The sequence below is a fragment of the Babylonia areolata genome, chromosome 18 (genome assembly GCF_041734735.1).
Source record: "Babylonia areolata isolate BAREFJ2019XMU chromosome 18, ASM4173473v1, whole genome shotgun sequence".
NCBI lineage: Eukaryota > Metazoa > Mollusca > Gastropoda > Neogastropoda > Buccinidae > Babylonia > Babylonia areolata.
Window position 1 is genome coordinate 60,849,289 of NC_134893.1, and position 23,683 is coordinate 60,872,971.

At 41.2% G+C, this 23,683-nt stretch overlaps 1 protein-coding gene across 1 annotated transcript in view; it reads left to right on the top strand.

The window, feature by feature from the left end:
* The window catches only part of LOC143292968 (calcium uniporter protein, mitochondrial-like), a 59,705-nt gene that overhangs the window by 23,315 nt on the left and 12,707 nt on the right, over positions 1-23,683 (top strand). Inside the window, exon 5 of the mRNA XM_076603695.1 lies at positions 16,750-16,910. Coding sequence (XP_076459810.1) covers positions 16,750-16,910 — 161 coding nt within the window. The remainder of the gene's footprint in view (positions 1-16,749; positions 16,911-23,683) is intronic.

Consider the following 23,683-nt stretch of genomic DNA (forward strand, 5'->3'; position numbering starts at 1 on the left):
TGTATGTGTGTATTCAAGTGTGTGTCACTTAGCGTGTTTGATTCTATGCATGTGTATGTGTTTATCCCTCTTCCCACTTCTTTCTCTCTTCTCTTCTCTTTTCCCTTCTAACATCGAAGTCCTGCTGCGTGAGCAGTTCACCATGTACCTCAACGACCAGCACTACTTTGTCAGTCCACCTGAAACCAGTGAGCCTTTCATTCCTCACACTGCTGCCAGCCTGTCTGATCCATTTCATTTTCCTTCTAAACAATATTGCTCAATGGTGCAAAGACACAGGATCTTCCATCAATCCAGCGAAAGCCCAAACGTTGCTGTGCACCCTCAACAACAAAACCGCGAGCAAATCACCACCTTCTGTGTCATTCGATGGGATTCAAATTGAGAAAACTGAATGCCTACGCTACCTAGGAATACACTTCGACAGGATGCTGACCTTCAGAAAACATACGGAAAACACTGTTCTCAAATGCAAAAAGGGCCTTTCAGTCTTAAAAGCAATGGCAACCAAAGGAATTGAACAACGCCACCTCTTCCTGCTATACCAATCACTCGTCCTCAGTGTGATCGACTACGGACTTGGGCTAACAACACCGTCTCAAAGCAACCTCCTAAAATTAGAAAGAGTCCAAAATAAAGCTATGAGGCTGATCCTTGGAACAACAAAAGACACGCCCACAGAAACCATGCGATACCTGCTTGACCTTCCTTCAGTGCAGGCCAGAAACAAGTTAGAACAGGTCAAGACCTACTTCAAAGCATTAGAAAACCCTCAAAACCCACTGCATGACGCAGTCAAAGAACAAAAAGGCAGCCGTCTAGGACGAGGAAGATCATGGATGGGGCAAGCAGAAGACACAATCCAGCTAGTATGCCGACTTCAAGACCTGAAAGAAACAAAAGAATGGGAGAAAAACCCCGAAAACCTCAACCATCTATTCAACACAGTCATTTCACCCACTCTAGGAAGACATTGTCGGGAATGGCCAGAGGGCAAAACTGATGCGGAAGTGAAGCTGCTTATAGAAGAAAACAGTAAAGAAGAGGACATCATCATATACACAGATGGCTCAGTCACCAAAGACCAGTCTGGCTGGGGATTCACTGCGAAACAAAATGGAAAAACAATTTGGGAAGAGAATGCTGCCTACAAAGTCACAACCTCCAGCCTAACGATGGAAGTTGAAGCCGTGACACATGCCCTCCAGTGGCTATCGTCCTTCCATACGCCCGGAAACCAACATGCCATGATCCTAACCGACTCAATGAACCTCATACAGAAAATTGAAAACGGAATGGGAAGCCCAGAGTGGCATAACGCAATGCGCAACTTTCAGATTAAAAAACTCACATGGTCATACTGCCCGGGACATGCAGGTGTTAAGGGAAATGAGCGAGCTGACAGACTTGCTGGTAACGCAACACCAACGAGCAGCCTACATCTAGGAAAATCGGAAATCCTCAGAAAAGTCAAAGAATACCAAAAAGAACAGGTACAAGGCCATCACACCATTGATCGCCTCAAAGAAATAAAAGCAGAGAGAGGGAGCGGCCGCAAATCTAACATGAAAGGTAGAGCACGATGCTTTGCAAATCAAACAAATATCGGCATCATTTCCAAACCAACATTGCGCAAATTTTCTTCAAAACGGACAGAGTCTCTGTGGCCTTTCAAATTACTGATCCAGAAACTTATGAGTTTGAAGAGATCTTTTCCTTCCTTTCGGCCAGTTAGTGGCGGCTGTTGTGTTCTGTGTGTATGTGTTCTTCTTTTGAGTGGTCAATTTCGTGAATGCGCGAAGAGTGATAATTTCATTTATTTCGATAAGGAGAACTGTGTAGTGTGTCTGTTGTGTAGGTGAGTGGTGGAAGTCGCGTGCTGGTCGCTGGTTGTCTGAGTCTTATCCTTTTTCTGAGCTTATGTCCGATGAGTATTTGATGTATGCATGCATACAACACTCAGTGAGCACACAGGATCTTACTAGGACCAACGTCGTACTATATATTACTATTATCATATGATATCATATACTTTGCTTTTCGCTTGATTCTGTTTGGCGCTTCAGATTGGAGCTTATGTGAGTGTCTTTACCAGTAATGTTCTCTTCGTAGCGACTGTGTGTTGTGTGTGGTCGTTTGTGCCGTTCCGAAGCTGCGTACTTATTGTAGCTAGAAATAAGTTGTGGATGGAGGGGTAGAGACGGTGCAAGGTATGTTGTGTTGTTGTTTGTCAATGTTCATGTTGGCAGACCAATACATATACACATCAAGTCATTAGACGGCTCCTCACATATTCTTGTCAAGTAAGTTTATCTTTTTGGGGGTTGTGTGTGTGTGTGGTGTTCGTGGCACAGTGGAAGCTCGAACTTGACTAGAATTACTGTGTGGAGGAGGAAGAGTAGAGGTGACTTTCAATCCAGCTGTGCAGTGTGTGCTGTGTGTATGGAGCCATGTACCCTTTCTCCTCTCTTATTTTCCCTTCAAAGCTAACCTCTGTTAGTGATAGCTCCTATTCCTCTCTTTTTGTTTTATTGTGCTAGTAACGATTTCCTTTGTTTCACATACCCCTTTCAGGGTAGTGGTGCATTTGGGTTAATGGTTTTTTTTTTAACTCACATGCATTATAGATACGTTTCTGGAGTTATGCTGGACGAATTAGATTGGTTAGGTGGGAAGTGTGGGATAGTGTGTGTGATGTGTTTATGTGTAAGTGGCTCATTTGTATATGTGTAAATGGTGTAGAAGGTAGTTAGAAAACACCAGCTGAGTAGTGTCATCATTCTAACGGTTGTCCCGTTCAGATAATTTATTTAAAGTACTCACACCCCGGGACAAACAAGAGGAAGTGTATTGTGACTCTTCTGTGTGTGTGGTGTGTGTGTGTGTGTGTGTGTGTGTGTGTGTGTGTGTGTGGATGCTCATGTTTGTCTGGTGATTTTGTTATGATGTGTGGTGTATGTGTGAATTGGTGTTCATATTTACATTTATGTTGTTTTTATTCCCACTTGTTGTCTTATTTTATTTATTTATTTATGTTTTATTATTTCATTTTATTATTATTTAAATATTTTATTACTTCTACCTTTTTCTATATGTGAAAATATATTTATTAATATTATTATTTATTTATGCAAGCTTATCTATTTTTTATCCCCTTGGTTTTTTTTTTCCTCCTCTCTCTTTCTTCCCTAAATGTCCTACTGCCTCATCTGATGTCTGAACTTTCTTTCACTGGTCTGCCTACTTCAGTCCACTGTGAAAAACAAACAAAAAAACAACAACATAACTACTGGCAAGAATTGTGGAGGGTGGCATTTTGGTGCTGTTTGAAACACAGAGAACAAGTAGACAACGTCTCTGAGGTGAACCAGTAGATTAGATTGCCACATCTGCTGCTGCAATGGCACCAGTGTCTGAGCCATTTACACAGAGAGAAGAGAAAGAACAGAAAGGATAGAGAGAACAGAAAGGGCCTGAGGTCCGAGGAGGGTCAGTATGCAGAGTGTGGGGAAAGTGCCCACGTCTCTGGTGCCATGGCCAGCATCATTTTTATAAGAAGTTCATGTCTATAAAATCATTTCCATAATGATAACATCTTGTTATTTGAATGGGTATATGCTGTGCATTGATGGATTCATTAAGGGGGTGGCAAGGCTTGAGGTATGCTTAACCCAAGCACAGCAACTGTCTGTATATATTCTGTTTGAAGCTTCCATATTTACAACACCCCCACTTTTCTTCTGATGCTTAGATCTCATTGGTGGAACATTGTACTGATTGGTTTCTTTTGGCTCACATCCTTTTCACCAAGCATGGCAGTCTCATGAATATTAATGTCCTTGACATTCCAGGCAGTCCTGTCTCCTGGGACAAAGCCCTCATGCTAATTTCCTAACAGGTCTTGGTAATGGACTGGGTATCTGCACCATGGTGGTGGATTTTCACTGTCTGATGTCCATTTTTGTGTCAGGGTTCTTCTTTGAGGGATTCACTTACTCTTTGTGCCATGGGTTTACAGTTTTTGCTTGGAGGACAGAGCAGGGAAGCTGAATTCTGGGAATCAGCAAGAACTGAACCTTCTTACCAGTGACTGTTGTTTCCAGTGTGCTCTGCTGTTCTTGGTGAATGGCAACTGATTCCCATGAATATAGTGCAATCGGACATCAGATATTATCATCACTTGTTCTTTTCCCAGCATCCACAGAAGCAGGAATGTTACTGAGAATGAATAGACCTCATCTCCATGGTGCTGTGTGGCGTGGAGGCAATGTTTGATGTTTATTATTGCTATACAAACTGATGTGCATAGATTTATTTTACCAAACAGTCATACATGCTCTTTAAATTGTAATTTTTTTTATATACTTATTCCATGCCCATTATGTGCCTGTGAATATTGTTGCCAATCTCCTTGTCTGTCTCAGTCTGTAGATAGCTTGCTCCATGCCTTTCTTGGTTCTTTTGTGACAGAGTTCTCTCTGTCACTCTGTCTCTCCCACTTACATCATTTCTTCCTTCCTAGTTATGAAGAACAGCTGAATGACAGAAGAACTGGAGTGAACTGTGTGTTGGGTACTGGATAGCATGCGCTGTGTGTCAAGAAACATACTGACATACTGGTTTGCTGGTCTGTCAGTCTCTAAACTCTGTAAGTTGTAGATATCATTTTACCATTTTTAGGCCAGACACGGTAGTACAAAAACGTATGAAATAAACTTGAAGTTTATGGCTTTCTGTGACATGGTATGCAAAGATATTCGACTAAACATGTCTAAAAAGGTCATTTTGTGCAATTTGTCATGACGGTTTCCATGGAAACGAATCCAAAATGGCCGACAAACAAAAAAATTTAAAAGCTTAGAACCTCTTTACCTTTATAGATATGTTTTTTCTGTTTGTTTTATTTGATTTGTTTGTATTTGTTCTTTATTATATTGCAGTGATATTTTGGAATTTCAATAAATACTTTTTTTTTCTTTTTTTTTGTCTTGAAATGTGTATAAATTCCTTGACATATTTTTTTCAAATGAGTGTATACTCATTCTTTTACTAGTACTAAACAAACCACAGCACTATAACAAAGATGAATACATAAAGAAAGAAAGTACCAAGTTTGAACATGCTATCTTTTAAAGTTTTTGAGCATTTGCATTTTGAAAAATGGTATTACGAGGACAAAACACAAAACTGAGAAAACAGGAAAAGAAAGAAATGTGCTTGTACTCACAAGAAATCACACATGCTGACGCTGTTTGAAGCTTTATTTAAGTGAATATAGTACCCAGGTGAAACGGACTATAAAGATTAGATGTTGAAGAAGCAAATTATGCGAAAAAACGAAAATCACAAAAAATGATTTTGGTCAAAATTTCACTACCGTGTCTGGCCTTAAGCATTACTGTATATTTATGAAAACTTATGATTAAGAAGATAAACTATTCTTTTTTCTCCCCATTTTAAGTGTCCATTTTAATGCATACTGTACACAATGTATTGCTTTAAATTCCTTTAGAAATGGTCAACTATCAGTGCCATAGTTGGTAGAAGTGTGTTATTTATATTCATTGTATTTTTGTGAAATAAGGAAGAGACATGGTAGTGGTGTATCCTGTTTAGGTTATGTGAGTTTGTATGACAGTGCCTGACTGTCCTGCAGTGTGTGCTCTGACATTCTCTGTTTTAGTCCCTCTTTCTCTCTCATCCCCCTCAAGCTCACAGAATATATACACCACTAATGGACATGCTTGTGCATGCACACACACACACACACACACACACACACACACACACACACACACACACACACACCACACACACGCACGCACGCACGCACGCACGCACTTTCCCATCTCACTCACTCTACACTTACACCTGAAGCGATTATCCAGCCTTATCAGCTTTTTGCACTTTTCCAATCTGACTTCCTAATTTTGCAGCCCACAGTCAGTTGACAAAGTCTCTCATTTGCACTTCCTTTAGAAGTAATCTGTTCTTTGCAGTTAACAATGCAGCTGGTACTATGCTTCACTCTGCTGCCTGGGTCAGATCATTCATGTGCTGTCATCCTGAAAGCTGGTACTTATTGAGTGAATGCCTGCATAATGATATTGTGGACTTGGACACTGAGAACACCTTGCTGATGCACACAGTAGTACAGTGCCTCATTCATGTGCACAAACACCAGCATCATGGCAGTACAGACTGAAAATATACACATCACAGTCAGTAGGACAGGCCTTCCCTTCACAACCATTACTTAATGCAAGTCAAGTCTTATTACATATTCTGGGGGTTGGTTATGGAGTCATTTCCTGAAAATCTAACAAGTGAACTGAACTTATTTCAATTAACTGAGCAAGAGTGTTGGACTTTCAATCCCAGCCTGTACAGTTCAGTGCCTGGTGGGTAAAGGATGGAGCATGGTTATGATCTCCTTGGTTGACAGACATACCAGTGAATATAGCCCCTTCATTAGTATTCACATGCAAAAGATCAAATACGCAGTCCCAGATCCTGTAATCCATGTCAGTTATCACTGGGTTTTGGAAACAGATAGATACAGCATGCACACACCCCAAAACTGAATATGGCTGCCAACATGACAGGGTAAAAATGGTCAAACATGTAAAAGCTCACTCACAGATCTATAGATACCAGTTAACATAGGAGTTGCATTCCAGGACGGCACCACCACGGTTACAAAGACAGACAGGACAGACATCAGAGATGGACAGTATGAGTAGAGAGTGTGAAAGCTGCATCACATTTTGTATCAAATAGAATGGAGATGGGGAAGAGGTGGATAAACACCACCAGATAGCTGCACACACACTGATCACAGTGAGAGGTGTCACCGTTCACAGAAAAATTATAAACAGTCACCCACCCACCCACCCACCCACCCACACACACACACACACACACACACACTGAAACTGACACTGACACTGACAGTGTGTGTGTGTGTGTGTGTGTGTGTGTGTGTGTGTTTGCATGCTCATGTGTGTTTGTTCATTCTTTAGTTTGACGTTTTTGTGCTATAAGTGATATTTGATGAAACTCGTGTGTGGGGGTCTCTGTGTGTGTGTGTGTGTGTGTGTGTGTGTGTGTGTGTGTTTGCATGCGTGTGTGTGTGTGTGTGTGTGTGTGTGTGTGTGTGTGTGTACATGCACTTATCCTCTTTTCTTCATGACCTATTGACCTCCACACTAAACTATTCTGATAAGGCAACTTCAGCATAAGTTCTTTCTATTAATTTAAAAGGAGCAAAAACAAAAAGAAAAAGAAAAAAATGAGACAAGTGAACGATCTGAGGAACATGGAATGCCTCATGGCTGACAGAAGGGTGCTGCAGGTAATGTGTTAGGGATGTGGTTCTGCATGACATTGTGCTTTGCCAGTGTGTCTTGTTTGGGTCATTTATCATCTTGACACACCACCAGTCCTCTGAGCTGCCATTGTCATCTTGCTGGCCTGTACTGAGGCAAGGCTCTTCACACAGATTCCTCTACTTTAAATGAGTGCACAGGATAAGCATACAGACAATGTGACATTTAGGTATGTTCATGCAGTCATTGTTCAGAGAGAATGAGAGAAAGGTCAATATGCAAGAGCAGGTACATTATCAGGTACTGGAGAGAGTATATTTATCCCAGACTTCCAAATTTGCACTGCACTAGGTCCCACCCTGTATGATATTGTTACTGAGGAGAGTTCAGCATTCATGGGGCAAGAAAAGACCAGACAAAATTCTTTATTTCCAAGGATAATAGAGGGGGCAGGTTTGCTGCTTTGTGGTTTTCACTGTATGGTGCCAAGGTGGACAGATACTGGATGGATGTATACATTTCAGTTTCATCTCTCTCTCTCTCTTCCTAATTTTGCAGCCCACAGTCAGTTGACAAAGTCTCTCATTTGCATTTCCTTTAGAAGTAATCTGTTCTTTGCAGTTAACAATGCAGCTGGTACTATGCTTCACTCTGCTGCCTGGGTCAGATCATTCATGTGCTGTCATCCTGAAAGCTGGTACTTATTGAGTGAATGCCTGCATAATGATATTGTGGATCTCTCTCTCTCTCTCTCACACACACACACACACACACACACACACACACATACACACACACTGGCACCACTCTGTAAAAAGACATACAAATCGACACAGTTACACCCTACTCACAAAGACACACATGAGGATTGAGAGAGAAGAGAGAGAAAACACCAGACAGACAGCATGGAATTTGTGCTGTGCAGCAGAACAGTCTGGACTGTTTCCTGTGACAGGACACTCCCATGGGGTGGTCAGCTGCCAGTAAACTTCAATCTGATAAATTTCTCAGAGGGAAATATGGAGATAGGGGCTTACACACTTCCTTTGGCTGAAGTGGTCGCATGTCTTGTCAGCATTCTCATGTTTTGTTTTTGAGGCTTTTTTATTTTTTTATTTTTAAAGGGTTTTTTTTTTAAGAGAGTGGTCATATATATAGATTACAGTTGGTGGATTTGAGATTCTTTTTCCCACAAAATTTTACACACACACACACACATATACATCATCATCATCATCATCCATTTGTAGTACTGGTACTAATTGTAGCATGCACACTTTCTTCTTTTTTCTCTCATTGCTTTTGCATTATCATCACTGATGAATATATTGATGAGGTTTTGTTCTGTTGTTTTTTTTGTTTTGTTTTTTTTGTTAAGTGCTCTTTTTCTTCTTTTGTTGTTGCTGATTTTCATTAATCTATTACTTGTGTTTTTTGTCTGTTGTACTTCATTATTATATAAACTAAAAAAAACAGACAGACTTGTAGGCTGGCAATGATTTTAGAAAACCAGTCGCCATACTCCTTGGCACCTTTTCTGCTTATGTATTTGGGTCTGTGTGAGTGTGTGTGTGAGTGTGTATATGTGTGTATGTGTGTGTGTGTGTGTGTGTGTGTGTGTTGCACATGTGTGTGTGTAAGACATAGAGATAAACGAGATAAACAGTGATAAAGAGAGACACAGTTAGAAATAGCTTGAAAGTATGAAGGCGTGCATTCATCTTTATTCAAAGTGATGATTATCACTGTGGGACACAGTAATATTTCTGTGTAATAAAAAAATGTTTCCATCTTCAGCTTCGGTGTATGACAGGACCAGGTCTGAGCACAGTGAGTGTAAGTGTGGTAACAGCTCTTGTAACAGAGACATTGCTGAATCGTGAAGCTCAGGCCTGTGTGTGGAGTCCAGGCTACAGAAGTTAGAACACAGAACTTCAATCTGCAAATACCCTGTGGAGTCTTAGCAGTGCTGGAAACAGAGATTTAAACCATCCCACACGCACCCCTTACCCCATCTGTTATCTGCCTTGCACACACACAGACACACACAGACACACACACACACACACACACACACACACACACACACACAGAGTCATACATATTGCACACAGACACACACAGACACACACAGACACACACACAGACACACACACACACACACACACACACACACACACACAGAGTCATACATATTGCACACAGATACACACAGACACACACACAGACACAGACACACACACACACACACACACACACACAGACATCTTTACCCTTCCCGTACCCCGCCCCACCCCCACTCTACACACACACACACACATATATATATATATATATATATATATATATATATATATATATATATTTAAGTCTCCCGAAACCTCTTGAAAGTTTTAATTCAGACAACATTCACAGTTTTTGGTCTGTATGACTGTCCAGAAGCATAAAACAGACCCAACGCAGACTGACTGTCACACTTTGAACAGACAGGTGACAGGTTGTGATATGAAGAAGAAAGCTTTAGGGTTTTAGTGATTATTATCACATTTTTTTTTTCAATCAGATTTGATCAGAGTAGCGTAGGATGGTTTTCATTTGGAATTTGTTGTTTTCAGTGGAGTGGTTTGATTTTTCACCTCTTCATGCTGAACATGCTTTACATCGTTTTTGTTCTCTCTCCCTCATCTTTTCATCACAGTGAAGGTCTGCCAATGTATCTGTAGGGCCTGATGAGTTTGCTGATTTCATTATTCAGGTTGTAAGCACCAAACTGTTACTATTTACAGTTTTCTTTGAGAACACCAAGCATCTACAGTATTGATATCAGCATAAAAAGAAACACCTCCAACAACAACAACAAAAAAAGCCACAATGCAGACCCTCCACCATCATTGTCCCTCCCCCCTTTCCCCACCTCCTCCCCTCCGCATCCACCCTTCCCCTTTCTTTTCCCTCCTTGCAGATCAATAAGTTAATGGGTGTTCAATCAGCTTTATTGTGGTGCTGGTCCTGGCAGAGTGTTAATAGGATTTTCTGAAGCTTTCCCTGGTGACAGTGCCTGCCTGCAGGTCAGGTCACAGGACCAACAGGTTCCCACAGGTTGTGCCAGCAGACCTGCAGGTGTCAGAGGGCCAACAGGTTCCCACAGGTTGTGCCAGCAGACCTGCAGGTGTCAGAGGGCCAACAGGTTCCCACAGGTTGTGCCAGCAGACCTGCAGGTGTCAGAGGGCCAACAGGTTCCCACAGGTTGTGCCAGCAGACCTGCAGGTGTCACAGGGCCAACAGGTTCCCACAGGTTGTGCCAGCAGGCCTGCAGGTGTCAGAGGGCCAACAGGTTCCCACAGGTTGTGCCAGCAGACTGCACAGTGCAGGCTGGTGCCCATGTCTGGCTTGAGGGTCTGCACTTGGAACAGGACAATAAGTGATGCACACACAGTGTGAAACTCCATTTTCTAGCTTTAAAATGAATGCAAAATCATAGTACAAAGTTTCATCCATATTTCTTTTTACATTGAGTTTTTCTGTGACTGAATCACTAGCCAGCTGCAAAATAAAAACCACACACATGTACACACAGACACACACTGACACAAATATACATATGTATATGGCACACACACACACATATCGATAAAAAAAAACTCTAGGGAGAGGGGACAGTACAAGGTCTTCAGAGAAGAAGCCCCCCTCAGTCAAGTGTCTCGGCTCTTAACTCCTTACACTCTAAGGGGGCTGGGCTGCACCCAGGTCATGACTCCTGGATGCCCTTGTATTGCCGCCTTTTCTTTGCCACTTCAGGACTGCGTCACCTTTTCTGGCATGCGTTTTAACCACTGAGCCATCGTACGCCTAGTTTGAGTTGGGAAGTTTAATCCTAATGAAGTTTACTTTCATTCCTCCTCGGCCAGATCCAGCTGGAATTCTTTTCTGCTGCTTCTGCCATTGCCTTGAAAGCCCTTTTCCTCTCTCTGCCAGAAATTGACAGCTGTTGCATGAGGCTGTAGGCAGATGCGCCCACAAACCCTCTTGCACTAATCTCTGTGGCGAGGAATTTGGTTTGGAAGCCAGATTATCTCAGGCTGTTGGCTAGACTAGCATACTTCTCAGTCTTGTAGATGTGGGCTTCCTCCATTCTGCTTTGGTATGGCACAGTGAGCTCAGTCAGAATCGCTTGTTTCGTTGCCTTGGAATGGAGTACTATGTCAGGTCTCATGCCGCTGTTGCTGATGATTTCTGGGTGTTTCTTCCCCTCTGGTAGGTCAACTGTGCATTCCAAATCTTTGGCACCATCAATCAGCCCATGTTTCTATGCTTTGGAAACTTTGGATGCTGTTCCTGGCCAGACTTTGTTGCCTTCTGCTGAGCGGAACTCTACTGGAACTTCTGGTGGGGTTGGTGCTCTCAGACAGTGCTCACCACGTGTGCAATTTCTTTTAACACTTGGTTGTGCATCCATGTGTACCGTCCTTGGCTCAACTCCTCTTTGCATGAGCTGAGGACATGTTCCACTGTTTGTTTGCCATGGTGGAGTGGGCACGCAGGGTCATCTGCTTTCCCCCATTTCACTAAGTTTGTATTTGAGGGAAGGAGGTCGTACACAGATCTTAGAATGAAGTTGATCCTCAGAGGGGCCATGTTCCACATGTCGCTCCAGCAGAGGCTCCTTTGGAGTGCATTTTCCCATGTTGTCCACTGCCCCTGCTGGCCTTGCTGGACTGCCTCCTGGACTCTTTTATTATCCTCTTCCTTCTTGATCTCTTGTATGATCATGTCTCTTTTTGCTTTCCCCCTTGCCTTGGACCACCATTCCATCTTTGTCGATCCCAGGCCTTGTCTGTTGGTTTGGGTGTGTCCTGTTATTTCCTTCGTCTTAATGCTTTCTTTCACTGCACTGACTGCCTCCCTGACTTTCCATTTTCTACCAGTCTTCAGCTTGGGATGGTTGGATCTCACAATACTGTCACCTGAGTCTTCAAGCATGCTGAGAAGTCTTGCCTTCCCTACCTTGTATTCTTCGACAAGGGATTTCAGAGGTAGCCTCAGCTTTGCTTGGCGACAGTAGAGTGCCATGTCAGTGAGACCAGGTGGGACACCAAGCCATTTGCGTGTGTACTTGTTGATCTTTGCTTTAATCGACTCGACTGTGCTACAGCTGATATCATATATCAGGAGAGGCCACAGGAGCTTTGGTATCAGCATGGACTGTAGGCACCACACTTTTATTTGCCAGGAAGGCCACACTGGTCTATGATATTCAGGCCTTCTTCTGCTGTCTGCTTGGTTTCCTTTCCTCTTTTTGTGTCTTTCAGGGACTCGTCATACCATCTTCCAAGGCTCTTGACTGGTTCATCTGACACCGTTGGAATGGCTTGGTTGGCTACAGTGAATGTGGCCATTTCAGCTACCTTTCTTTTATGCAGTGAGAGGCTTCATGATTTTTGGGGGTTTGAAGTTCATCCTGGCTGAGGCAACTTGCTCGTTCAGCCACTTCAGTATTTCACGGGTGTCATCCTCTTTTGTTGAAAGGACTTATGTCATCCACGAAGGCTTTCAAAGGAGGTATCTGGTATCCGTTATCAAGGTTGGCTCGATCCATTCCCTTCATTGAGGCCTTCAAGATCACTTCCACTGCCAGCACGGACAGGATTGGAGAAATTGCACAGCCCATGGCTATGCCCGCTTCCAGATTGATCCAATCTGTCGTGTATTCCTTGGTGGTGAACCGCACTGAGAAGCCATGGAAGTACTTCTTCAGCATTTCCCTGATGTTCGTTGGTACATGGTGCATCTCGAGAGTCAGTTGGATCACCTCATGAGGAACTGACCTGTACGCATTTGTCAGATCCAGCCATACCATGTCAAGGTTCTTTTTCTCTGCCTTTGCTCTTTGGATTGCATCCCAAATCATTGTGGCATGTTCTACACAGCCAGGAACTCCTGGGATGCCACCTTTCTGGTCTGACACATCCAGGTTCTCATTTCCTGTGAGGTATTTTGTCAATCTTGCAGCCATGACAGAGAAGATTTTTCCTTTATATATATATATATATATATATATATATATATATATATTGATAGATAGATAGATAGATAGATAAACACATCAGACAAACCAGGAAAGGAAAAACCCAAGGCAAGACTCCAAAACCATCATCTCCAAAACGGTTTGTTCTCCACACCATCCTCAGCACTCATCAGTCCAGTCTCTGAGTTATATCAGCCAGGTCATCTGAACAGAGAAAGTGAAGAAAGGGGAAAGGAATGGGTGGGTGGGGTGGTGCTGATGGACCAGTAGCCATTCACCAGACATGCCATCCATTCCAGTCACAAACATGGACCCTGGGGGACAGGGACAGAAACTGAGCGCCATTTGGACTTGGAGCTGCTTGAATTTTGTTGTAATGGGACCTTTTTTTTTTCTTGTTTTTGTTTAGCAAATCAGGAAATGTTTTAAACGCTCTTTAATTTGAGTTGGCTGTAGATAGACTTTGAAGTATAAAGTCAACAACTGGTGAGAATTGCAAGACTCAGGAAATTGTTTTGTCTCTTTTTCTTCTTGTTTCTTTTATTTTTGCTGTTGTTTCAATACTACTTACTTCTACTTATAATAATAATTGTTGTTATTGTTGCAGTTGTTGTTATCAAATCATTAACAACTCATAATTTCAGTGTCAAAGTTTCAAGGGTTTCAACAGCGTCATGTGAAGAATCTGTCATACCTGGTTTTGATTTTGCAGTTGCAATTTCTTTAATACTCATATTTTTCCTTCTACCTCTCTCAGTGTATTTCTGGTTTATTTGTATTGATGAGTGTCAGAGAGGAAAAACTCTGACTTTCACTCACGAAAAAGAGGAGATTCAAACCCTTACAGAACTAAGGGCAAAGCCCCTTGAACTGAAGCACTCCTGTTCACACACTCACACATACACACTTGAATGGTGTGGTTTACATTGATGGTGAATGGATAAACATGGTTGGAGGAAATTGGATCAAAAGATGACCATCAGATTTGCCAGGTGCTGAGGGCAAATAGTGTTTAATGCTCTGTTTTCCATCAGATTTGCCAGGTGCTGAGGGCAAATAGTGTTTTAAGCTCTGTTTTCCATCAGGTTTGCCAGGTGCTGAGGGCAAATAGTGTTTTAAGCTCTGTTTTCCATCAGGTTTGCCAGGTGCTGAGGGCAAATAGTGTTTAATGCTCTGTTTTCCATCAGATTTGCCAGGTGCTGAGGGCAAATAGTGTTTTAAGCTCTGTTTTCCATCAGATTTGCCAGGTGCTGAGGGCAAATAGTGTTTAATGCTCTGTTTTCCATCAGATTTGCCAGGTGCTGAGGGCAAATAGTGTTTTAAGCTCTGTTTTCCATCAGGTTTGCCAGGTGCTGAGGGCAAATAGTGTTTAATGCTCTGTTTTCCATCAGGTTTGCCAGGTGCTGAGGGCAAATAGTGTTTAATGCTCTGTTTTCCATCAGGTTTGCCAGGTGCTGAGAGCAAATAGTGTTTTAAGCTCTATTTTCATTGTTTTTATGTAAACGCATAATGGCCCACCAGGTTTAGTATATCTGATGGTGTTTGTGGGTGTAGTGTGTGTGTGTGTGTGTGTGTGTGTGTGTGTGTGTGTGTTGTGCTTGCACATGTGTGCATATTTGCATACTTCTGTGTGTGCATGCATGAGTGCTTCTATAAACTGATTCAGGAAATTCAGAACTTGGTTTCTTAGTTCAGACTTTCAGCTAGGGGTTCAGGATCTTGCTGTCTAGATATTAATGGTAATAAGAATTAAGTGAAGAAAGAAAAACAGGATTATGTTTCATGACTCTGCCAAGTTCAAGAGATGAAATAAGTGTGTTATTCCAGTCATTCTCACCAGCTGTCACCCAGCTGCATCTCAAAGAGTTGTTTCTTAATGATCTTCATTCAGATTATATTTGATCATTGGGTATGTATCTCAGATTTTGTTTGTTTGAGTTTGTAATTTTCCATTTTGTCTCTTTAAATTTGTTTTCTGCTTGCATGTGTACAGTGTGTATGTATGTGTGTGTGTGTGTGTGTGTTTGTGTGTGTGTCTGTGTGTGAATGCATGTGTATGTGTTCATGATGAGGCATGATGTTACAATGAGGCAATATGGATGTTTGGATGCTAAGAGAGATAAGGCACCATTGGACAGTGTGGTTTAGGTTTAGGGTAGTGTAGTGGTTATAGAAAAACGATATGATTAAAAAGATTATTATGTATTAAACTGGAAACTGAAGTTGCTTTCAAATCTCCTGGGTGAATAGATGTATCATGTCAGAATTTGTTGTTTTTATTCCTTTAGTTCTGTAAAATTTTTATGATTGCTTGTGAAATGTGCCTTAGGTGTTATTGTTTTTTGTTTTGTTTTTTATATGAAAGGCGCATTATAAATTGTTATTATTCATATTATATGTACATAGCCAGTTTAAACCAAGAGTGAGGATGAAAAGTTGCTGTGAAAGAGAACAGTGGCGTTTGGAAGGAAACTTAAGTCTGATATGGCAGCAGCCACCAAAAGATGAAAAAACCCAACAAGAATATACACAAACAGAAACTATTTACAAAGAATGCTCATGTTTTCTTAAAGGTTTCAACGTAGAAAGCATTCTGTTTGATTGCCTAAAAATGTTGCATCACTTGGTTTTCAATATCTTCCTACTTTAAGTGATACATGTATGTGTGTGTGTGTGTGTGTGTGTGTGTGTGTGTGTATGCACATGTGTGTGTATGTGTGCATGCACGCTTTGCTTATTTAAGTGTACACATCCACACATATCATTATGAGTACCATATGACACCTTTCTTCCTGTTACCACTCTGACCAGATCTCTCTCTCTCTGTGTGTGTGTGTGTGTGTGTGTGTGTGTGTGTGTGTGTGTGTGTGTGTGTGCATGCTGAATGCAGTGAGTACCAAGTGTAGTTTGCATCCACGCTGTCATGAGTATTTTGACCCATACATTCAGTACAGTGATGTGAGTCTCCACCCCATGACAAGGGTTGATTTTCAGTTGCATTTCTGGATTTCTTACTGAATATTTTCTCTTTTTTTTTTTTTTTGATGATTGAAATATACACACATGTGCACACATGTGAGTGCACGCACTCACACACACTTACAGACAGAGTTGCTTCACTCTATCTTAAAATGTAATATTATCTTACCCAAATGTTTTTCCTTTTACATGATAACTGATGTGTGCCTGGTGGTCAGGGAAGGGTGTGTCAGTTATTCATATCTCTCTCTGATATTTGCTGACAAGCATTTTAAGTGAGCCGAAAGAGAATTTTCTGTTTTGGTTGAAGCAGACAAGAAAGTATTTTGAATTGAATTGAATTGAATTTGTTCAGATCATTACAACCAAAGTGACTGTGGTGTGTGTGTGTGTGTGTGTGTGTGTGTGTGTGAGCAGGACGGCTGGTGAGTGAGGATGCAGAGCAGCTGAGCGACGTGAAGCAGCTGGTGAGTGAGCTGTACAGTGTGCTGAACGTGGAGGACCACCAGTTGCAGAGGGAGGCTGAGATCCTCCGCCGTCTGGAGAACCTCAAGACCGAGATTGCCCCCCTCGAGCAGGTCAGTCCCTCAGTCAGCCAGCACACCTTCATTCCTCATTTTTGTTTCCTGCTGTTTTCTGTTGTTTCACTGGGTTTTTTGTTGTTGTTTTTTTATCAACAGCAGATTTCTATGCTCAGAGTTCTGGTTACTGAAGAGAGAGTGTTGCCATATACTGACACCACCCGTTCTTTTGTTTTAGTTTTTTATTGATTTGTTTTTTTCTTTCATTTGTGTGTGTGTGTGTTTGTGTGTGTGTATAAAATTTTCTATAGTATTTTGCCAGGGACAGGTCTCTTGTTCCAGTCGATATGTTTACCTGCACTAAGAGCATGCTGTCATAGGACCTCAGTTTATCATCTTATCCAAACAACTAGCATCCAGACCACCACAGAAGGTCTAGCAGAGGGAGGAGTAAATATCCCAGTCCTGACTGGAACTGAACCAGGGATAGGTGCTCTACCTCCAGGCCACCATTTTCTTAACATGTTGGAGCCCTCATGGATGAGTTTGAAGACATCCTCACGGATGAGTTTGAAGACATCATTATTCTTAGTCCTCACGGATGAGTTTGAAGACATCATTATTCTTAGTCCTCACAGATGGGTTTGAAGACATCATTATTCTTAGTCCTCATGGATGAGTTTGAAGACATCATTATTCTTAGTCCTCATGGATGAGTTTGAAGACATCATTATTCTTGTCCTGTGATATGCAGAGCAAATACCAGTACTGATCAAACTAGATAGTGAGCTCCTGTGTTATTTTTTTATTTTAGATTTTTTAAAAACACAGCATTGTTGATTTCATTTGTAATTTTGTTGTTTATTGTTTTGTTTGATTTTTTGTTTTGATGGATTGACTGCTCACTTTTATTGCCAGAAATGTGAGGTGTACTGATGTCAGCTGCATGGCATTGACAGCATGGAATGTAGCAGTACAGAACAGCACAGTACAGTTTCAGTCTCTCAAGGAGGCATCACTGCGATCAGACAAATTCTTTTTGCCTAACCCATCATGCTTATTCAGGCCCTGAGTGCACACAGATACATTTGTTTACTTATCAGAGAGGATTTCTTCTGCAGAAGTGTGCCAGAGGACAATGCTTATATTGCCATGGGTTGCTTTCCAGTGCGCCAAGTGTGTGCTTGTGTAGTTTATTGTCTCATTTATATGACTAGATGCTCAGTTTGATTTTCCAGTCAAACTATAGAGAAAGGGTGAAACCAGGATTCAAATCCAGATGATAAAGTGGCTGGACTTTCAGTCTGAGGGTCCCTGGTTCAAATCCTTGTCATGGTGCCTGGTGGGTAAAGGGTGGAGATTTTTCTGATCTCCACGGTCAACAGATACTGCTAGTGCCTGAACCTCCTTTGTGTGTATATTCATGCAGAAGATGAAATACGCACATAAAAGATCCTGTGATCCATGTTGGTGTTCAGTGAGTTACAGAAACAAGAACATACCCGGCGTGCATCCGCCTGAAAAATGGAGTATGACTGCCTGCATGGTGGGGGTAAAACAGTCATACATGTAAAAGCCCACTTGTGTATACAAGTGAAAATGGGAGTTGCAGCCCACGAACAGAGAAGAAAGAAAGAAGAATCCAGACCCACACTGACACTGTATCGGCAGATAAGCGTCTTAACCATTCTGCCACCAAGCAAAACAATTTGCAGTGTATTGTCAGCAATTGATCATCTCTTTTTGCTTTTTTGTAAGTTGATAGTTTATGACTGGGAGATCACGATGATCCAGTAGGTTGTAATTATTCACCTCAGCTGTTGTAAAACTGGTAAATGGATGCATAACTGTGATACCAGCTGACTTACAACTTCTTTGTTGTTGTTTTGTTGTTGCCCCATTTATCTGCACTGTTTCAGTGGCATCATTCCCTTGCTGCTCATTCCCAGTCCCCCACACACTGCCACACCAGGGTTCATCTGTTTCAGGCTCAGGGTCTGCAATTCACATATAGCTTATACTGCCTACACTTAACAAAAATTCTTAACATTACCCAGGAATACACAAATACACACATACATATGCACAGCACACACACATACACACACAGTTCATGAGACAATGTGACCAGGCTATCTCTAAAAATGGAAGGACATGATAGTAACAGAACCTTACTAATTTACTAATCGGATTCTGATTGGATGCTATCAGAGCATCTTTAAAAAGTGTCTGAAGTCGCAGTTGTGGATGGATGTTAAGAAACAAGAAGAGCACACACACACACACACACACACACACACACACACACACACGAACAGAGCTCATAATCACTGATGCACCTTGCGGCATTCATTGACCTTCAAGACAGTTGTGCAATTACCATTTGGTGGCTGGGGTAAAGCAAGAAATATGAAGAAGACAACTGGTTACCTACAGTACCTCCTGACTCAGGTGGCACAGTGCATGTTATGCTGGGCCTGGCCAACCACACTGCCAGGGGTGATGGATATGTGGCCCCTGGGAAAGAGCAGACACTGAGCTCTGGTTCTGTGCTGGTGGAGAAGTGCTGGGTAGTTCTCTCTCTTTCTTTCTGTGTGTGTGTGTGTGTGTGTGTGTGAGAGAGAGAGAGAGAGAGAGAGGGCTTTGGTTGGGGAGAAAGATTTTGGGCATGTTATTTGTATGGGTGCATGATTTGGACAAATGCACAGATAACATGACATCATGCTTGGTTCCTGTTGAACAGCTGGCAGCAGAAAGGAAAAATAACTTGTCAATAACAAGAAAAAGTTAATACACATTCCCAAAGTACACACTATGAATTATGATATAAATATCACTTCAGATAGATGTACCATTACATGTATAAATAATCACTAACAGTATATGTGATAGTGAATTTTTTACTCACTTGTGTAAACAAAGTGAGTATATGTTATAACCGGGTGTTCAGTTGTCTGTGTGTGTGTGTGTGTGTGTGTGTGTGTGTGTGGTAAACTTTAACATTGCCATTTTCTCTGGAAATACTTTGTCTTCCAATACCAAAGTTAGCTTAAACATAGTATGAAAAAAATCTTCATAGTCATACCAGTAATAGGTTGCAAGTCTCCCATATTAAACCATATTTCCACATGATCAATGGTTTATTTTGTTGAGATTCGTTCCGAAATCCAAAAATTCTAAAAACTGCTTCCCACTGAATTGCTAGTAGGTATAGGTTGTGTTTGGTGAGAAGACGACATGACCTCATTATTCTTGTTCACAACTGAAAGGAAAGATAATAAAAATATGAAAAATGTTGCATCACTTGGTTTTCAATATCTTCCTACTTTAAGTGATACATGTATGTGTGTGTGTGTGTGTGTGTGTGTGTGTGTGTATGCACATGTGTGTGTATGTGTGCATGCACGCTTTGCTTATTTAAGTGTACACATCCACACATATCATTATGAGTACCATATGACACCTTTCTTCCTGTTACCACTCTGACCAGATCTCTCTCTCTCTCTCTCTCTCTCTGTGTGTGTGTGTGTGTGTGTGTGTGTGTGTGCATGCTGAATGCAGTGAGTACCAAGTGTAGTTTGCATCCATGCTGTCATGAGTATTTTGACCCATACATTCAGTACAGTGATGTGAGTCTCCACCCCATGACAAGGGTTGATTTTCAGTTGCATTTCTGGATTTCTTACTGAATATTTTCTCTTTTTTTTTTTTTTGATGATTGAAATATACACACATGTGCACACATGTGAGTGCACGCACTCACACACACTTACAGACAGAGTTGCTTCACTCTATCTTAAAATGTAATATTATCTTACCCAAATGTTTTTCCTTTTACATGATAACTGATGTGTGCCTGGTGGTCAGGGAAGGGTGTGTCAGTTATTCATATCTCTCTCTGATATTTGCTGACAAGCATTTTAAGTGAGCCGAAAGAGAATTTTCTCATAATTATTATTTATTTATGTAAGCTTATCTATCTATCTATATAATTTTTTTTTCTCAAGGCCTGACTAAGCGCGTTGGGTTACGCTGCTGGTCAGGCATTTGCTTGGCAGATGTGGTGTAGCGTATATGGATTTGTCCGAACGCAGTGACGCCTCCTTGAGCTACTGAAACTGAAACTCTAAAGAAGATGAAGTTCACTTTGTGCTGTGTTGCCCAGTATTAAGAGATCTTACAGAACAGTTGATTCCAATTAAATACTGTCGACTGTCTTGCCTGTTTTGATTTATCATGTTAATGTCATCAACAAATGAAAAAACTCAAGAAATTCCCTCTTTATCTGTATAAAGCATTTAAAAGGAGAATTGCATATGTGACATAATGAAGATTTTGAATGTTCAACGAGCATTTTACTGTATGTCCCCCTTCTAAGGGGCTGTGGCCTTTATGACTAAACTATCTCAATCTATCTCCTCCTCATCCTCATCATTATTATTTCAACATTTCTCTGTTGTTGTTTTTCTGTTGTTTTCTTTACAATTGTTATGATATAAAGTATATGTGTATCTTTTTCCATTTAAAAAAGGGGGGAAAAGCAAAGATAAATGCTGATGCTTTCTCAGTCTCTCTCTTTCTCCCTCTCATGTCTCTTATATCAATGACAGCAGATATTGCGGTGTTCTATTTGTTGATTTCAAAAAAAGCATTTGACGTGATAGACCATAACCTCTTACTTAGAAAACTTGAACTACATGGACTGGCAGCCAGTAGTCTTAGTTTACTCCAATCATATCTCACAAACAGGCAACAATGCTTGACAATGGGTTCATCAGTCTCCACGCTAGCAGCACTTGACTATGGCATTCCTCAAGGGTCTGTTTTAGGCCCTTTACTATTCTCAATATACATAAATAACCTGCCTCTCCATATAAAATCCACGTGCGAACTCTTTGCAGATGATAAAACAATCCACACATCCCATACTGATATCAATGCTCTTGCTAAAGACTTACAAGAAAGTACTAATGAACTCATTGAATGGACTGAACTTAACCACATGTCTCTTCATCCACTAAAAACAAAATGCATGTTGATCACCACCAGACAAAAGAGGCAAACCACTATCAATAAATTTCCTTCCGTCCAACTTAAAAATGAACCTGTTGAACAGGTTCGTGATCATAAGGTTCTGGGAGTCATATTAGACAACAATCTCACTTTGATTCCTCATATAACTTCCCTTTGCAAAAAGACAGCACTGAAGAACCATCAACTGTCCAAAATAAAGCAATTCCTTGACTTCCACTCATGGAAATGTTTTTTCAAGCATATATTTAACAATCTACAATAGATTATGCATCAACACTGTGGGACTCAGCCAGTGCAAATACCATGAAGCCATTACTAAATCTTCATAAATGGGGGCTCAAGCTGATACTCCTAAAAAAGACTTCCCTATTGGACTATAAACAAGCGAATATTCTCCCTCTAGTCCGTAGATTAGAGTACAACAAAGGAATAACAATGCACAAGATTATGACAGGAAATGCACCACCAACACTGATAAACAAATTCTCTGTAAATTATTCAAGGAATCCCCCCAAAGTCCATATCCAAATCCCAAGAATTGATTTGTTCAAATCCAGTTTGGTTCACTCAGGCACCACTCTATGGAACTCACTCCAAGCAACAATTAAACAACACCACTGCCCTACTACCTTCAAAAAACATTACCTTTCCCACCTTATGACAGTGTAATGTCCACTTTGTTGATAGCGATTGACTATTGGTGTGTACGGTTGCCCAGGTCCCCCCACTTCCCCACCTCATCATCTTATATTGTACCCCTGTTTTTATGTGTGTGAATTGAAGTATTGTTTTATAATATTTCATTCGTTTGTGATGCATGCTACTTCTGTTTGCTTCTTCGGTTCTTTCATTTCTTTCTTTAAATATAGTTATATTCATGCAGTAGTTGCCAGTTGCTTCTTTGTCAATTCGATGTATTGATTATGTGTACCGATAAGCGCATAGTCCTTATATATATGTGTGTATATGTATATTTATATATATATATGTGTGTGTGTGTGTGTGTGTGTGTGTGTTGATTAGATGATGCAATGCATGTTAGTTTGTCTTCCGTACTGACCTGCTGTTCTCTTTCACATGTTACATGCAATATGAGGTTATCTATTCGTAGATATTGTTTTATTCTCTCTCTCTCTCTCTCTGAGTCTCTCTCTCCCTCTGTCTGTCTGTCTCTCTCTCTCTCGTTCACCTGTGACATTTTTATTCTGATACTAATTTATATGTTGAATTATGCTTCCTTTGGCAGTAAGCATCCCTCTCCCCTGTAGTATTGTGTGGTGTAGACCCTGTTTCAGGGCGGGAACTGGATGAAAAAAATTGTGCCAGTGCTTATCTATTATCCTCGATAATAAAGAATTTATTTTGTCTTGTCTTGTCCCGCCCTCTTCCCCTCTCCCCCCACCCCCCTTTCTGTCTGTCTCCCTCCTTCCTCCCATCTCTCTTAGTCTCTTATTCCCCCCCTCTCCCTTATTCCTCCACCCAATTCTTCCTTCTGAATCAGTCTCTTTACCACTCCCCCCCTGTGTGTCTGTGTTTCTCTCTGCCTGTCTGTCTTTTCTGCCCCTCCTGCTCCCCTCTGTCTCTCCCCCTTCAGAACACAGCGTCCTTCCCATTGCATGTTTGTTTGTTTGTGCTTGATAGTTAATGAACTTAATGTTTCATCCTTTCTTCTCAATGTGTATCAAGTCATGAATACTTTATATTTCTTTTATCCACAAGGAGCACAATTACAAGGCAACAATTTCTTTTATCCACTAGGAGCACAATTACAAGGCAACAACTGAATTACAAGAATG